At 44.7% G+C, this 16346-nt stretch overlaps 1 protein-coding gene across 7 annotated transcripts in view; it reads right to left on the bottom strand.

Moving 5' to 3' along the window:
- Positions 1-16346, bottom strand: part of slc27a6 (solute carrier family 27 member 6) — a 51990-nt gene that overhangs the window by 18598 nt on the left and 17046 nt on the right. For 6 of the 7 annotated variants that reach the window (XR_011087973.1, XM_049738676.2, XM_049738675.2 and 3 more), the window contains one exon: positions 8244-8368. Coding sequence is in view for 6 of the 7 variants with exons in the window: in XM_049738676.2 (XP_049594633.1) it covers positions 8244-8368 (125 nt within the window). In the remaining variant the exon portion in view is untranslated. Of the gene's footprint in view, position 1; positions 4622-8243; positions 8369-16346 lie in introns of those variants that run through there. The other variant, XM_049738679.2, reaches the window with a different exon arrangement.

Here is a 16346-nt window from a genome sequence, read left to right as displayed (position 1 = left end):
GGAGGAGCAAACAAAGGCAACAAAAGACGTTTTTCTTTGGTTCGCAGAGCATAGTGTGATTCACGACTCAATGATTTTGGACAAGAAAACTGTCATAGACGATATTCCATAACCTCCACAAAATACAAACCGGATTTGATTGAAGTTGGGGAATTGTGTAAAATGTAAATAAAAACAAAATACAATGATTTGAAAATCCTTGTCAACCTATATTCAATTGAATACACAACAAAGACAACATATTTAATGCTCAAACTCATAAACTTTATTTTATATTTCAAATAATAATTAACTTAGAATTTCATGGCTGCAACACGTGCAGCAGAAGTTGGGAAAGGGCATGTTTACCACTTCTTTACATCATCCTTTTAATAACACGCAATAAACGTTTTGGAAGAGAAGAGACTAATTCTCTTCGCTTCTCATGTGGAATTCTTTCCCATTGTTGCTTAATGAACCGCTTCAGTTGTTCAACCGTCGGGGTCTTCCCTGTCGTATGTTACGTTTCATAATGCGCCACACATTTTCAATGGGAGACAGGTCTGGACTGCAAGCGGGCCAGGGGAGAACCTGGACTCTTTTACTTCGAAGCCACGCTGTTGTAACACGTGCAGAATGTGGCTTGGCATTATCTTGCTGAAATAAGCAGCGGCGTCCATGCAAAAGACGTCGCTTGGACGGCAGCAAACGTTGCTCCAAAATCTGTATGTACTTTTCAGCATTTATGTTGCCTTCACAGAAATGTAAGTCACCTATGCCATGGGAACTAATGCACCCCCATACCATCACAGATGTTTGCTTTTGAACTTTGCGTTGATAACAGTCTGCATGGTCCGCTTCCTCTTTGGTCCGGAGGACCCAACGTCCAGTGTTTCCAAAAAACAATTTCAAAATTGGACTCATCAGACCACAAAACACTTTTTCATTGTGCATCAGTCCATTTTACATGAGCTCGGGCCCAGAGAACCCGGCAGTGTTTCTGGATGTTGTTCATAAACGGCTTTGGCTTTGCATGGTAGAGTTTTAATCCGCACTTACTGATGTAGTGATGAACTGTATTTACTGACAGTGGTTTTCTGAAGTTTTCCTGAGCCCATTTTGTGATATCCTTTACACATTCATGTCAGTTTTTAAGGCAGTGCCGTCTGAGGGATCGAAGGTCACGGTCATTCAGTCTTGGTTACGTGGCGCTTACGTGCAGTGATTTCACCAGATTCTCTGACCTTTTGATGATATTATGGACCGTAGATGTTGAAAACTCTAAATTCCTTGCAATTTTGCTTTGAGAAATGCTGTTCTTAAATTGTTCAACTATTTTCTCACGCAGATGTGGACAAAGTGGTGAACCTCGCTCCATCCTTGCTTGTGAATGACTGAGCATGTTTGGGGAGACTCCTTTTATACCCAATCATGGTACCCAATTAGCCTGATCACATGTGGGATGTTCCCAATAGGTGTTTGATGAGCTTTTCTCAGCTTTCTCTGTCTTTTTTGCCTCCTTTCCCAACCTATACTGGAAGTGTTGCAGCCATGAAATTTGAAGGTAATTATTATTTGGCAAAAAACAATTAAGTTTATCAGTTTGAACATTATGTTCTCTTTCTAGTGTATTCAATTGAATAGGGTTTGAGATGAATTTTCAAATCGTTGTATTTTGGATTTATTTACATTTTACACAATTTCCTAACTTCAACTGAATCCGGTTTGTAATTGATGCAAAATTTGACCAAACAATCTCAATCCTTGGAAATAAACCATTCATTGATCATTGAGAAACTAAAAAAGGTGTGCTTTTTGCTTAATAGAGTGCTGACACTGAAAATGGATCGTGACCTATTTGGGTCAGGTACATTTGCTAGTTTTTATTAAATATTCAACCCTAAACCATCGTTCGTCTTGGGGGACACATTCAAGACCCGCCCAGTTGAAGTAAAAATCTCAAATATACGTACGTTGAGACCTTAACAGTATACTGCATGTATGATAGTGTCTGTGTGTGAAATATGTACTTTGTAGAAGTGGGGCGTAGTTGTGTGGCATGTGCCTGGGCGTCAACAGTGGCCGACAGAGGTTCCTGTGTGAGTGTGTCCTTTCAAATTGGTTCAAAACTGAGAAGAGCCATAGTTTCTTGTTTGGACTACAACCATTGTCATCGGAAAGTGTGAGTGCAGTATGCTGCTCTTGACTCACACACATCTACTGTATGTTAGCACCGTATTTTCCGGACTAAAAGTCGCAGTTTTTTCATAGTTTGGCCATGGGTGCGACTCAGGAGCGACTTATATGTGAAATGATTAAAATCATTAACACATTATTACTTGATCATTAACACATTACTTACTTATCACGTCACGTTATCTTCACCCTAAACTGCATGAGGGCGCTCTCGGCCTGTGGAATAATTGGAACTGCAACTGATGATGAGTCTGACATCAGCGCCGCTTACACTTCCGGAGTCAGCTGAGTTGTTTATAAGTGACACGTGTCACGATCCGTCTCTGTTCGTTTCCTTATTTTAATGTTGCCATGGTTTCTGTTCGCGTCGCCCCGCCCCTCCTGTGTCAGCTCACAATCTATGTGATTGCCGTCACCTGCCTCTCGTTACCTGTCTTATGTTTAAGTACTGTCTGCGTGTCACTCCACGTCGGATTGTTCTCGTCTCATGTCTTCTTGTTTCTTTTGGTTCCTGTCTTTTCCAGTTCTGTTCAGTTATTCACGTCCCTAGTCGAGCATCTATAGTTTGTCTTTTGAGTTCTTTCAATAAACCCTGGTCCAAGCTGTACGTATTTGGTCGCTCAGCTCCATTCACTTCATGACAACACAAAGGACGAAGATTTCGATGGATTTAATGATTTGGAATGACACGGATGGTTCGATAAACTTGTTATTTATGCTATAGTTATTTGATATACAGTTTATATATAGTTATATAGGCCTGTGGAATAATTGGAACTGCAACTGATGATGAGTCGGACGTCAACGCAGCATCTACTTCCGGAGTCAGCGGAGTTGTTTACAAGTGACACAGAGGACGAAGATTTCGATGGATTTAATGATTTGGAGTGACACGGATGGTTCGATAAACTTGTTATTTATGTTATAGTTGTTGAATAACTGTTAATATGTTACGTCGATGGGACACTGGTTAGCACGTCCACCTCACAGTTAGGAGGGTGCGGGTTTGATTCCACCTCCGGCCCTCCCTGCGTGGAGTTTGCATGTTCTTCCAGTGCCCGTGTGAGTTTTCTCCGGACACTCCAGTTTCCTCCCACATCGCAAAAACATGCTTGGTAGGCCGATTGAGGACTCCAAATTGCCCCTAGGTGTGAGTGCGAGTGCGGATGGTTGTTCTTCTCTGTGTGCGATTGGCTGGCAACCGGTCCAGGGTGTCCCCCCTCGACTGCCCGATGACTGCTGGGCTTGGCTCCAGCACGCCCGTGACCCCCGTGGGGACAAGCAGTATAGAAAATGGATGGACGGATGGACGGACGGACGGACGGACGGACGGATGGATGGATGGATGGATGGATGGATGGATGGATGGATGGATGGATGGATGGATGGATGGATGGATGGACGTTACGTCAGGCACGTTCTTAGTCCCCTGTTTTTGTTTATGTAATGTTAGCATACCGTATCGTTTAGCCTGTTGTTGCCTATTCATGTCTGTTCTTGGTGTTGGATTTTGTTAAATAAAGTTCTCCCAAAAATGCGACTTGTACTCCGGTGCGACTTATATATGGTTTTTTTTCATCTTTATTATGCATTTTATGGCTGGTGTGACTTGTACTCCGGAGTGACTTATCGTCCGGAAAATACGGTAATCCACTTGAGTCCATTCATGATTTTGAAGACTGACTGAATCGCTAACAAACAAAAAAGCTAATAAACATAAAGTGAGACACGGTACGAGATTCCGGTGGTAAGATATTCGATACTCAACTTCATTACATTGCAAAGACAAGATAATTATTGTTCAAACTAATTAACTTATTTCGTGCAAATATTGTCTCATTTTGGAAAAAAAAGCTGGGACAGGGCAAAAAAAAGAAGGCTTAAGAAAAAAAAAAGCTGATTTTTAACATGAATTGGTATAAAATAAGCAGCCGCAAAAGGCTCAATAGTTCTCAAGAGAGGATGGGTCAAGGACTGCATGAGCAAAATAGTCCAACAGTTTAAAAAAAAAATTCCCAGCAAGGAATTTAGGGTTTTCGTCACAGTCCAGAATATCGATTCCCCAAGCAGCATGAGCAATACACTGTAGTTCGTCGCTACATCTATAAATGCAAAGTAAAACTCTATTATGCAAAAAGAAAGCACACATCAACTACACTCAGAAACGCTGGTCTGGGATGGAAATCATCTGAGGTGGACTGAAGAAATGTGTTTTCAAATTTCCAAATATTATTGGGAAATAATGCGTTTTCCAGGCCAAAGAGGGAATTGGCCACTGCCGTGAATGCAAAGCTCAACAGCTAGCATCTCTGGTAGTATTGGAGTGTGGCGGCGGTACGGGATACCGTCAAGCTGAAGAAGTCCGATTGGGCCTTCTGGGCCTGTGGGAATTCGGACGATACTGACAGATACCAGATGGCCAAGTGGGATGCGGCTTTGGCGATTGCTGAGGCAAAAACACAGGCATGGGATGAGTTCGGTGAGGCCATGGAATATCACTTCCAAATGACTTGGAGGAAATTCTGGTCCACTGTCTGACGTCTCAGGAGAGAGAAGCAGTGCACTATACTGTGTATAGTGGAGACGGGGTGCTGCTGACCTCGACTCGGGACATTGTAAATCGGTGAGAAAATACTCCTCAAAAGACTTTGTCAATTACACCGACACGCCTTCCATTTTGAAAGCAGAGCCTTGGGACTCTGAGGTGGGCTCTATCATCTCTGGGGTTGAAGTCACAGAGGTGGTTAAAAAGCTCCTCGGTGGCAAGGTGGTGGATGAGATCCGCCCGGAGTTCTTAAAGGCTCTGGATGTTGTGGGACTGTCCTTGCTGACACACCTGTACAACATTGTGTGGACATTGGGGACCATGCCTCTGGATTAACAGACCGGGGTGGTGGTTTAAGAAGACCCTTTTTAAGAAAGAGGAGAGCGTGTTCCAACTACAGAAAAATCACACTCCTTGCTCTCAGGTCTATTCAGGGGTGCTGGAGAGGAGGGTCTGTCGGGAATTCGACTCTCGGTTTCAGGCGGAACACTAGTTTTCATCCTGGCTGTGGAAGAGTGATTACCGTATTTTCTGGACTATAGGGCACACCTAAAAACCTAAAATCGTCTCAAAAACGCGATTGTTTACACTTTGCTGAGGCTCATGGGAGTCTGCGAGCTGAGGCTCATGGGAGTTTGCGGGTGGCTAATGCTATAGTGATACGCACTAGGCTATTTTACGTCAAAATAGGCTGCTCTGTTAATGTTTAGAGTAAATTTACGGATCGATATGGAAGGGAAACATAGGTAAGCAGTACCAATGCGTTAGATCGAACTTTAGTCAGTTCCGATCATTTTATAGGAGATCGTTTGAGAAACGCAATTGTTTAGACTTTGCTGAGGCTCATGGTAAGCAGTACCAATGCGTTAGATCGTACTTTAGTCAGTTCTGATCATTTTGTAGGTGATAGTTTGAGAAACGCGATTGTTTACAGAGGGCTCATTGGTTATTGGCTAGTGGATGCATACCGCAACCCTAGTCAACCTCAGTTTGTTGCAGTATAGCTTCTATTTTATGCGCCTTTTACTCCGGTTGGCCCTATATATGAAATAATTTCTAAAATAACAAAATTCAATGAGTGTGCGCCTTTTGGTGCGAAAAATACGGTAGCTATATACCCATGGCAGGATTCTCAAGGGTGCATGAGAGTTCACTCAACTAGTCCACATGTGTTTTGTGGACTAAGAGAAGGCGTTCGACCGTGTCCCTCAGGAAGTTCTGTGGAGGGTGCTTCGGAGGAGAACGGGGTACCGAACCCACTGATAAGACCTGGTCGGTTCCTTTATCACCGATGTCAGAGTTGGTCCACATTTCCCGCAGTAAGTCATATTCATTTCCGGTGAGGGTTGGACTTTGCCAAGGCTACCCTTTGTCACCGATTAAGTTAATAACTTTTACGGACTGAATTTCTAGGTGCAGCCTAGGCGTTAAAGGGGTCTGGGTTTGCAGCCTCAGGATCGCATCTATACTTTTTGCAAATGATGTGGTGCGGTTGGTTTCTTCAAACTGTGATCATCAAGGCTCATTGGAGTGGTTTGCAGCTGAGTGCGAGGTGGTCGGGATGAAAATCAGCACCTCTAAATCTGAGACCATGGTCCTCGGTCAGAAAAGGATGGGATGCTCTCTCCGGGTTGGTGATGAGGTCCTGCCCCAAGTGGAGGACTTCAAGTATCTTGGGGTCTCGCTCATGAGCGAGGGCAGGATGGAACGTGAGATGGACAGGCGGATTGGTGAAGCGTCTGCTGTAATGTGGACTCTGTACTGGTCTGTCGTGATGAAGAAGGAGCTGAGCTGTCAGGCAAAGCTCTTGATTTACCAGTCGATCTACGTTCCAGCCCTCACTTATGGTCACTAGCTATGGGTCATGACAGAAAGAACAAGATCCGGATACAAGCAGCCAAAATGACCTTTGGCCTCTTTGGGGACGCATTTGGTTCACACACCAGACAGACATTGGTCACAATACTGTATGTAATGTACTGGGTGCTTACACACCAAAGAAAATCTAAAAAAAACACAAATTGAGCATTAAAGGGCTAGAGACACCGGTATATGTATAAATCGGTTTTAGTTAGCTTATGGGCTTATAAATATAAATTGACGCTCGAAACAACGAAAAGGAAGCTGTTGCTCTGAAAAATATAATTTAAATTTGCCGCACAGACGAGCTTGACTGCACCGAGCCGCCAGCCGGAAGTGACGTCTCATGACGTCTCAAGTTGTACGCGTTTAGCTTCAGTGAATGTAAACAAAAAGAGAAGAGGGGCCAGCGCGGAGACGTCGGGCCAGGTTTGCGGCCAACCCAGCTCGCCTAGCCGTGCCTTCCGTTATCCTGGCGTACGTTCGTTCGCGGGACGACAAGATGGGTTGAGTTCGCCTGATAGGATCCACGAACCGGACAGTGCGTGCCTGCTGTGTGCTCGTGTTCACAGTGGCCTGGTTGACTGTCATCTTTCCGGACTCTGCTGTGCATCGGGAGCGGCTAGCGTGCTATCACTCTTATTGTTCATCTTCTTGTTTTAATTTTCCTGTGTTGTTTACTTGTATGTGCGTTGTGAACTCTGTCTTGTCACCCTGGGATAGTGAGAAACGTAATTTCGATCTCTTTGTGTCTTGACATGCAGAGGAATTGACAATAAAGGAGACTTTGAGACTTTGACTTTGAAAAGTATGTCGAAGCGTGACGGGAGGGGCACAATTCAGAAAACGTGCTCAGCTCGTTGAAAAAATGCGATTTAAGAAATAAAATTAAAAATGCGCCTAAAACCTAAACCAAACGCTGCAGATGTTCATTTCTCCATGCGCAGTGGTCAACTCGGCACTCTACTCTTTTTACTATGCCAACCTAACCACAGTGACGGGAGAGGCACAATTCAGAAAACGTGCTCAGCTCGTCGAGAAAATGCGATTTAAGCAATCAAATTAAAAATGCTTATAAAACCTAAACCAAAGGTTGCAGGTGGTTATGTCTTCATGTGCCGAGATCAACTCGGCACTCTAAAGCCCCCAAGAGCACTTTTTACTATGCCAACCTAACCAGAGTGACGGGAGGGGCACAATTCAGAAAATGTGCTCAGCTCAGCCCAAGTGAACTGCTAGATTCATCATATTCTGCGTCAAAAGAGGTTTCTGAATCGGATAAAATGATGCTAATATTGCCGCTAGAAACGGAGCTGTCGCTATCATCTGCCATGTTGTTTGGGTTTGTTGACATCCAGATGTACAACTTGTGACGTCACAGTAATGGCGCCGCCAGTTTGGTTTCGTGCGGGACCCGATCGATAAACTGGCGTTTCATTTCAGCTTTATTCTTAGTAATCGGTGTCCATTTTTAATTTCCAATGCGGCAAATGTGTTCACTTTATACATTCTATCAAATTCCGTTCTAATTGGAAAAAAAAAAAAGGGATGTCTCTAGCCCTTTAAGACCTGCAGTGTCAACCTAGTCCAAAAATGCACACGCCCCTAAAATCGACAATACCAATCTACAACACACACAGTTAAATAACACACACACTGGTACCTTTGGCTGGTTGCAGAGGTATCTGCACAGTTCACCAATATACTGGAAAACTGTTGCATTATGCTTTCGACAGTCAGTCCAGAATTGTGAGACTGAGAACTTCTTCTTTAGAATGCATGTTGCACCTGTGAAGAATCAATAAAATTAAATTCAATATGACAAAAACATCAAGTTGTTATACAGTAGGATGCCTCTATATCACAGTTCAAGCAATGTGACCCCAAATACTCGCAGCTTGGAAAACATAAAAAAAACTTCCCCCCTGATATTGCAATGTCAGAAACCAGGGTTGCATTGGGTGTTCAAGGTCACAGATGACCAAGGCCATTTTCCATACTAGAATGAATGGCTCATTCAATCAAATCATATCTGAACAGCTCAATGACAAACGTTTCTTAATTTGTCACAATTCTAAATGTTGCTTCTTACTTTGTTTCCACTTTTATTAAGGCTGTGAGTGCAAGATTGATATATGAGTGCATTTTATTTTATGAAAAAAATGACAGTAGATGGACGTGCGTTTGTTTGCGCATGCGTGTGCGTGTATGTGTGCTTGTGTGTGTGTGTGTGTGTGTGTGTGCGTGCGTGTGTGTTACAAACTAATTCTAAGTTGGGGTGTAAAACAAATAAAAATAAAAGCCAATGTTTACAAAGCCTTTTCAAATCAAATTTAATATAATACATGTCACGCCTTAGCCCCAGCTGTTCCACTAAGTGTCGGTTTCTTGGTTTCTGTCTGTGTCCTCGCCCCTCCCTTCCTGTGTGCCCATGGAGAGTTTGATTATTCCCACCTGTCTCTTGTTACCTGTCGTGTATATAAGTCCTGTCTGCCCCTCACTCCCGGTTGGATCATTGTTGTGTGTTCATGTCATGATGTCTTTTTGGTTCCTGTTCCTGTCATTTGTAATGTCACCCTGTCTTTTTGTTTCACGTCATTTTGGTCAGTCTCGTTGTTAGGTTTTGTTAAGTCATGTCAGTTGCCGAGTCTGTTAGTTTGCCTTTTTTGAGTTCACCAATAAACCCTGATCCAAGCTGCACTTGGTCGTCCTGCTCCATGCTCCACCCGACCGTGACAATACACTTCTAAAGCAAGATTTAATGAAATGTGAAGCTGAAAAGCTTCACTGTTTGCTCATTTTGAATTTGATGGCTGCAACATATTTTAAAAAAGGGTCATTTTTATCACTGTTACCTTGTTACCTTGCCTTTTAACAACTCAAAAAGCATTTGCAAACTAATAAAACAAATGGATGCAGAAAAGCAAACACTTTCTCTGAAATCTTTTTTAAGAAAGGGAAGTCTGAGATGGTAGTGATGCTAACATTGAAGCAACCAGCATTCTCTTTTGCTAATTGCAGCTAGTTTCAGGAGTTTAGTAAACTTGGCTGACTGAAATGAGCAACTGATTACTTGGTACAACTCATTTTGCAATAGTAGTTTTGAATAAGTAGGGTGGTATTGAGTCAAGACAGCTTGTTGACGGTTTCAACTGCTGCACCGTTCTACAAAGTTTTGATCAATCCCATCAAATTCTGACATTGAGTAAGGTGTAGTTTAAACAAACAACTACATCTGTCAACAGTGACAGCACAGAATTTAAGCAATCCAAATATTAAACATACCATACAGTTTCTTTTGCCTGGACTGACTCCGGCTGCTTGTACCCTGTGCCCAAATTTCTTATCGATTAACAATGAGAGGGCAACAACCTGTTCAATGTTTATCAGATCAGTTGGGACATTGACCTCTACCATAAGTACATTGAACCTTTCTTAGAAGAGGGTACTGTTTATGTAGACAAGTAATGGTTTTGAAGAAACATGATGTAAACTTTTCTTGATTAAACTATTGTAACTATTCTTTATTTTTTGGCTTTTGGCTCAACCTAACTTTGTTGTTATGGTTCTATTAGTGTCTCCTTTATGTATGTATAAATAGTATATATACAGTCATATGCAAAGGTTTGGGCACCCCTGATCATTTATTTTCATGATTTTCCTTCATACCGTAAATTTCTAACTATAAGCCGCTACTTTTTTCTCAAATTTTGAACCCTGCGGCTTTTAGTCCGGTGCAGCTTATATAGTTTTTTTCCCGTGATTTTTTTCATGACTAATACACTTATACATTCATAAAAAGGCTGTGGACCGCTGTTGTGCTGTTATGTTAATAGAAGTTGTGCATCCCTAAATAATCATCTCTTTCCAGACAATCATCTTTGCGTATATTGTCTTATAAATGGTAATTAAACAACCTTACACGATCATCCGGCGACTTTACATGCATTTTTTCTAACAGCCATCAAGGGGAGCTCGAGCCGAAAAGGTAAGAGTGAGAGAGGTGGAATATATGCGTCGAGGAAGACAACAGAGGCGCGTTGTGCACGAAGAAAGTTATCGTAAACAGAGCTCAATTATGGAAGACATTGGAAGGCGTGAGTATGACGCAGCTTTCAAGTTAAAAGCCATTGAGCTGGCTGATAAAGAAGGGAACAGAGCAGTTGCACGTAAACTTGTTGTTATCGTCATTGCTGTTTACATTCCACCAGACGCTGACGTAAGCACGGCACTCTCTCTCCTGCTGAGAGCTGTGAGTGAACAACAACGGGCTCACCCTGATGGCTTCCACATTGTAGCGGGGGATTTTAACAAGGCCAACTTAAAGACTGTACTGCCGAATTTCCACCAGCACGTAAAGTGTGCTTCACGGGGTGAGAACACCCTGGACCATGTCTACACCAACATCAAACATGCATACAGAGTTATCCCCCTCCCCCACCTCGGGCAATCAGACCATCTGTCCCTCCTGCTCTTCCCTGCCTACACCCCCCTCAGACGCAAACTCAGACCCACCTTAAGGACCATCACCTCCTGGCCTGAGGATGCACTCCACAAACTCAAAGACTGTTTTCAACGGACAGACTGGGACCTGTTCGACCACCAGGAGCTGGGGACACACACAGACACAGTTCTGGGCTACATCCAGTTCTGCGCCAGCAATGTGACTGTGACCAAAACCATCCGTGTATTCCCTAACCAGAAACCCTGGATGTGCAGCCAGGTCCGCTCTCTCCTCAGAGCCCGCGACACCGCCTTCAGGTCAGGAGACAGAGCTCTGTACAGCGCTGCCAGAGCTGAGCTGAGGAGAGGAGTCAAACGGGCGAAAGCGGACCACAGACAACGCATCGAGTCCCACCTGTCCAGCAACAACGGCCGCAAGGTGTGGCAGGGCATCCAGGAGATCACCAACTTCAGGGGCAGTGCCGCTCAAGTCGAAGACCAAGGCGCACAGCTGGCAGAGGAGCTAAACAGCTTCTTTGCTCGGTTTGGAACATCCCAGCAGCACTCCCCTGTCCCTGCCCTGCCCCCTCCCCCACCCAGCTCTGACATCACTCCACTCACTATTCAGGAGCACAAGGTCAGAAAAGTGCTCCTTACAGTGAATCCCAGAAAGGCCGCAGGCCCGGATGGGCTCCCCGGCAAGGTGCTGAGGGCATGCGCTGAGGAGCTCGCCCCCACCTTCACCACGATCTTCAACCGCTCCCTGGCCCTAGCAACCGTCCCGCCCTGCCTGAAAACCTCAACCATCATCCCAGTGCCGAAGAAGTCGGCCATCTCTAGCCTGAATGATTACCGACCAGTGGCCCTCACTCCGGTGATCATGAAGTGCTTTGAGAGGCTGGTTCTTCAGCACATCAAGGATTATCTTCCCCCACACCTCGACCCCCACCAGTTTGCATACCGGACCAACAGATCCACAGAGGACGCCATCGCCGTAGCCCTCCATTGTGCGGTGAACCACCTGGAGCAGCAGCAGAGCTATGTCCGGATGCTCTTTGTGGATTACAGTTCGGCATTCAACACCATCCTCCCGGACAGACTCACCACAAAGCTGGACACTCTCGGACTCCCCTCTCTCACATGTGCCTGGATTAATGACTTTCTGACCAACCGACTCCAGGCTGTGAGAGTTGGCTCCCGCCTCTCCTCCACCCGTACGCTGAGCATCGGCTCCCCACAGGGCTGTGTGTTGAGCCCCCTCCTCTTCTGCCTCTACACTCATGATTGCAGACCGGCTCACAACCACAACCGGATTGTCAAGTTCGCCGACGATACCACTGTGGTCGGTCTCATCTCCAATGGCGATGAGGTAGCCTACAGAGAGGAGGTCCTGGAGCTGGTCGACTGGTGCTCTGAGAACAATCTCGCTCTGAACACCAAGAAGACCAACGAGCTCATCATAGACTTCAGAAGACACAGCCCTGAGCCAACTCCCCTCTTCATCAACGGCGAGCAGGTGGAGAGGGTCCACAGCACCAAGTACCTGGGCGTCCACATCTCTGACCGGATCTCCTGGTCAGAGAACATCACCACCATCGTCAAGAAGGCTCAGCAGCGGTTACACTTCCTGAGAGTCCTCAGGAGGTACAACCTCAACACCGACCTGTTGCTGACCTTCTACCGATCTTCCATCGAGAGTCTACTGACCTACTGCATCGTAGTATGGTTCGGCAGCTCCACCGCCGCTGACAGGGAGAAGCTGCAGAGAGTGGTGAAGGCAGCCCAGAGGATCATCGGCCGCCCTCTCCCCTCCCTTACGAACATCTACACTACCCGCTGCCTCAGCAGGGCTAAGGCCATCTCAGCGGACAGCTCCCACCCTGGCTCCGCCCTGTTTGACCTGTTGCCCTCTGGAAGACGCTACAGGCAAATGAAGACCAGGACAAACAGACTCAAAAACAGTTTCTTTCCCCAAGCCATAGCCGCCCTCAACTCCAGCCGACACTGATGACACTTTCCTCCTGCACTACTACTGCACTTTGTCCACACTACTGTTTCTGATTATTCATCTACTTTTCTACTAGTCGATTACTTGACTATGTTACTCGTATCTACCTCATGCACTGGATGGAGGTCTCCAATTTCATTGTACTATGTAGAATGACAATAAAGGTTTTCTGATTTCTGATTCTGATTTCTGAACTTGGAATAAATTAATCGAAGTAGCCCTCCGACTTGAATGGGAGGCTTGGATGACCAGCGGCGAGAAATCGTTTACAAAAACTGGACACATACGAAGAGCAACTTTCACACAAGTCTGCCAGTGGATCCTGACAGCGTGGAGCAGTGTGAAAAAATCCACCATCACCAACGGGTTTCGAAAAGCCGGTCTGCTGCGTGACGGAGAGGAGAGCACAAGCTCAGGAGTGAATTTGCCTCAGTACGAGAGTGACGATGAAAGCGACAACGAAAGAGAGAATGAGAGTGTTGCGACGTACATCTGGCGCTCTTCCAATCGGACACTGAGGAGGAAGACTTTGTTAGTATCAGTGGACAGGAGGAAGACAAAGACTCAGTGACTTTGTTGACTGGTATGTTTTTTTACCCGCCGAGTTAGTGCTGTTACTTTCGTTTTTACAACAAAATGTTAATGTTATTAAAACTTTTGCCCAGCTAGTGCTGTTACTTCCGTGTTTATAACGAAATGTTAATGCTATTAAAACTTTAGCCCAGCTAGTGCTATTACTTCCGTGTTTACAACGGAATGTTAATGTGATTAAAACTTTAAAAAAGCTTTCTGTGTACTGTCGTTCTTTGTAAATAACTCGTGCGCACGTGCAGCTTATAGTCCGGTGCGGCTTATATAAGTATAAAACAAAAACAAAAAAAATCATGAATTTTAGCTGGTGCGGGTTATAGTCCAGTGAAGCTTATAGCCCGAAATTTACGCTAAATCATTGGTTGTTCGGATCAGTAATTTCAGTTAAATATATGACATAGCAGACAAACACAGTGATATTTGAGAAGTGAAATGAAGTTTATAGGATTTACAGAAAGAGTGCTTGAACAGGTAGGCAGGTGCATAAATTTAGGCAGCCCAACAGAAAAATGACATCAATATTTAGTAGATCCTCTAAACCAGGGGTGGGCAATTAATTTTTACAAGGGGCCACATGAAAAACCTGAGTTGAGTCAGAGGGCCACACCTACGGTAACTTAAACCTGCTCAATTTTCTTCCATTGTAAAATGCACTAAATTATTTATTTTAAATAGCTGGTACTGGTAATTTGAAGAATACAATTATTCTGTTTATATTTATATTAAGCTATGTGAAATTGTGGTGTATAGGTCAAATAAAAAAATAATTAATCTACAATTTATTCTTAACTTCTTTAACTTCACATGTGCTCCTCAGGCAGTCCTGTCTACATTCTACCGTGGCACCATTGAGAGCGTCCTCACGAGTTGCATCGGTGTCTGGGGTGTTAACTGCACTGAACAGAACTTGAAGGCCCTGCAGCGCATAGTGAATACAGCTGGTAAGATTATTGGTGCTTCGCTCCCCTCCCTGAAGGACATTTACACCTCCCATCTCGCCCGCAAGGCAACCTCGATTGCGAGTGATGTGAGTCACCCGGCTCACTCTTTGTTTGACCTTCTGCCCTCTGGGAAGAGGTACAGGAGCCTGCGCTCCCGCACCACCAGACTCGCCAACAGCTTCTTTCTCCAGGCTGTTGGGACCCTGAACTCACTACACCCTTCTGCGTAGCGTGCGGCACTGTTGCGCTATTTTCTGGACTGTCTGCTGTACGCTCACTTGCTCCTTTTTGCTCCTCTTATTTATTTATTGTTGTGTTATTTATTCATTATTTATTCAGCACGTTGTTGTTTACTTGATTGTCTATTGTGGCCATGTCTTGTCACCGTGGGATAGGGGGGAACGTAATTTCGGTTTCTTTGTGTGTCTTTGGCATGTGGAGAAATTGACAATAAAGCTGACTTTGACTTTGACTTTACTTTTCCTCAAATGACAAACCATGTCTCGTTGAAAACACGGCACTCCTTGTCAACTTTTCTTTTCTGAGGGTCTGCACACATTTTGAGGCCAGCATTACTTCACACTGTTCAGCTTCATGCACAGCTCACATACATGTACGTTACACGGAAGTGCGACGCCTTTCAAAATAAAAGCAGAACAGTTGTATTGCCCGCACGACACAGATTTATTTTTTAAATTAAGTTGTAATCAAATATAATTTACGATTGGCCTCATGCAGGCCGGACAGAGATGCACAAAGGGGCGGATGTGGCCCGCAGGACGTATTTTGCCCAGGCCTGCTCTTAACGCTTCCTATAAAGTTAAAGCTAAAGTCTCAATGATCGTCGTCACACACACACACACATCTGGGTGTGGTGAAACTTGTCCTCTGCATTTAACCCATCACCGTGTGATTTCGATCCATCCCCTGGGGGAGAGGGGAGCAGTGAGCAGCAGCGGTGCCGCGCTCTGGAATCATTTGGTGATCCAACCCCCCCAATTCCAACCCTTAATGCTGAGTGCCAAGCAGGGAGGCAATGGGTCCGATTTTTAGAGTCTTTGGTATGACCCGGCCGAGGTTTGAACCCACAACCTTCCAGTCTCAGGGCGGACACTCTCCCACTAGGCCACAGAGCTTCCAATGGCCGTCTGGATCCTGGTTGAAGGTATTTCTTTACAAACATCTCCAGCTACAGGTATTTAAGGTGCCCAGTTGCAAGTTGTTCTCCTCTTTATATTTTCTCTGAAGAGTGGCAACATGGGAGCCTCAAAACAACTGACAAATGACCTGAAAACAAAGATTGTTCAACATCATAGTTTAGGGGAATGATAAAAAAAGCTAGCTCAGAGATTTCAGCTGTCAGTTTGCACTGTGAGGAACATAGTGAGGAAATGGAAGACCACAGGCACAGTTCTAGTTAAGCCCGGAGTGGCAGGCCAAGAAAAATCTCAGATAAGCAGAGGCGAAGGATGGTGAGAACAGTCAAAGTCAACCCACAGAGCAGCTCCAAAGACCTACAACATGATCTTCATTCAAATGGTGACACTGTATCGTTGAACTATTCAGTGCATTTTGTACAAGGAGATGTTGTATGGGAGAACAATACGGCAGAAGCCTTTTCTGCGCACATGCCACAAACAGAGTCGCTTGAGGTATCCTAAAGCACATTTGGACAAGCCAGCTTCATTTTGGAATAAGGTGATGTGGACTGATGAAACAAAAATTTAGTTATTTTGACATAACAAGGGGCGGTATCATCATCATCGGTTTAAAGTCCGTTTTC

This window comes from Syngnathus scovelli, chromosome 13, assembly GCF_024217435.2.
Source record: "Syngnathus scovelli strain Florida chromosome 13, RoL_Ssco_1.2, whole genome shotgun sequence".
Taxonomy (NCBI): Eukaryota; Metazoa; Chordata; class Actinopteri; order Syngnathiformes; family Syngnathidae; genus Syngnathus; species Syngnathus scovelli.
The sequence above is the reverse complement of the archived record's forward strand: the minus strand, read 5'-3'. Positions and strand labels throughout refer to the sequence as shown.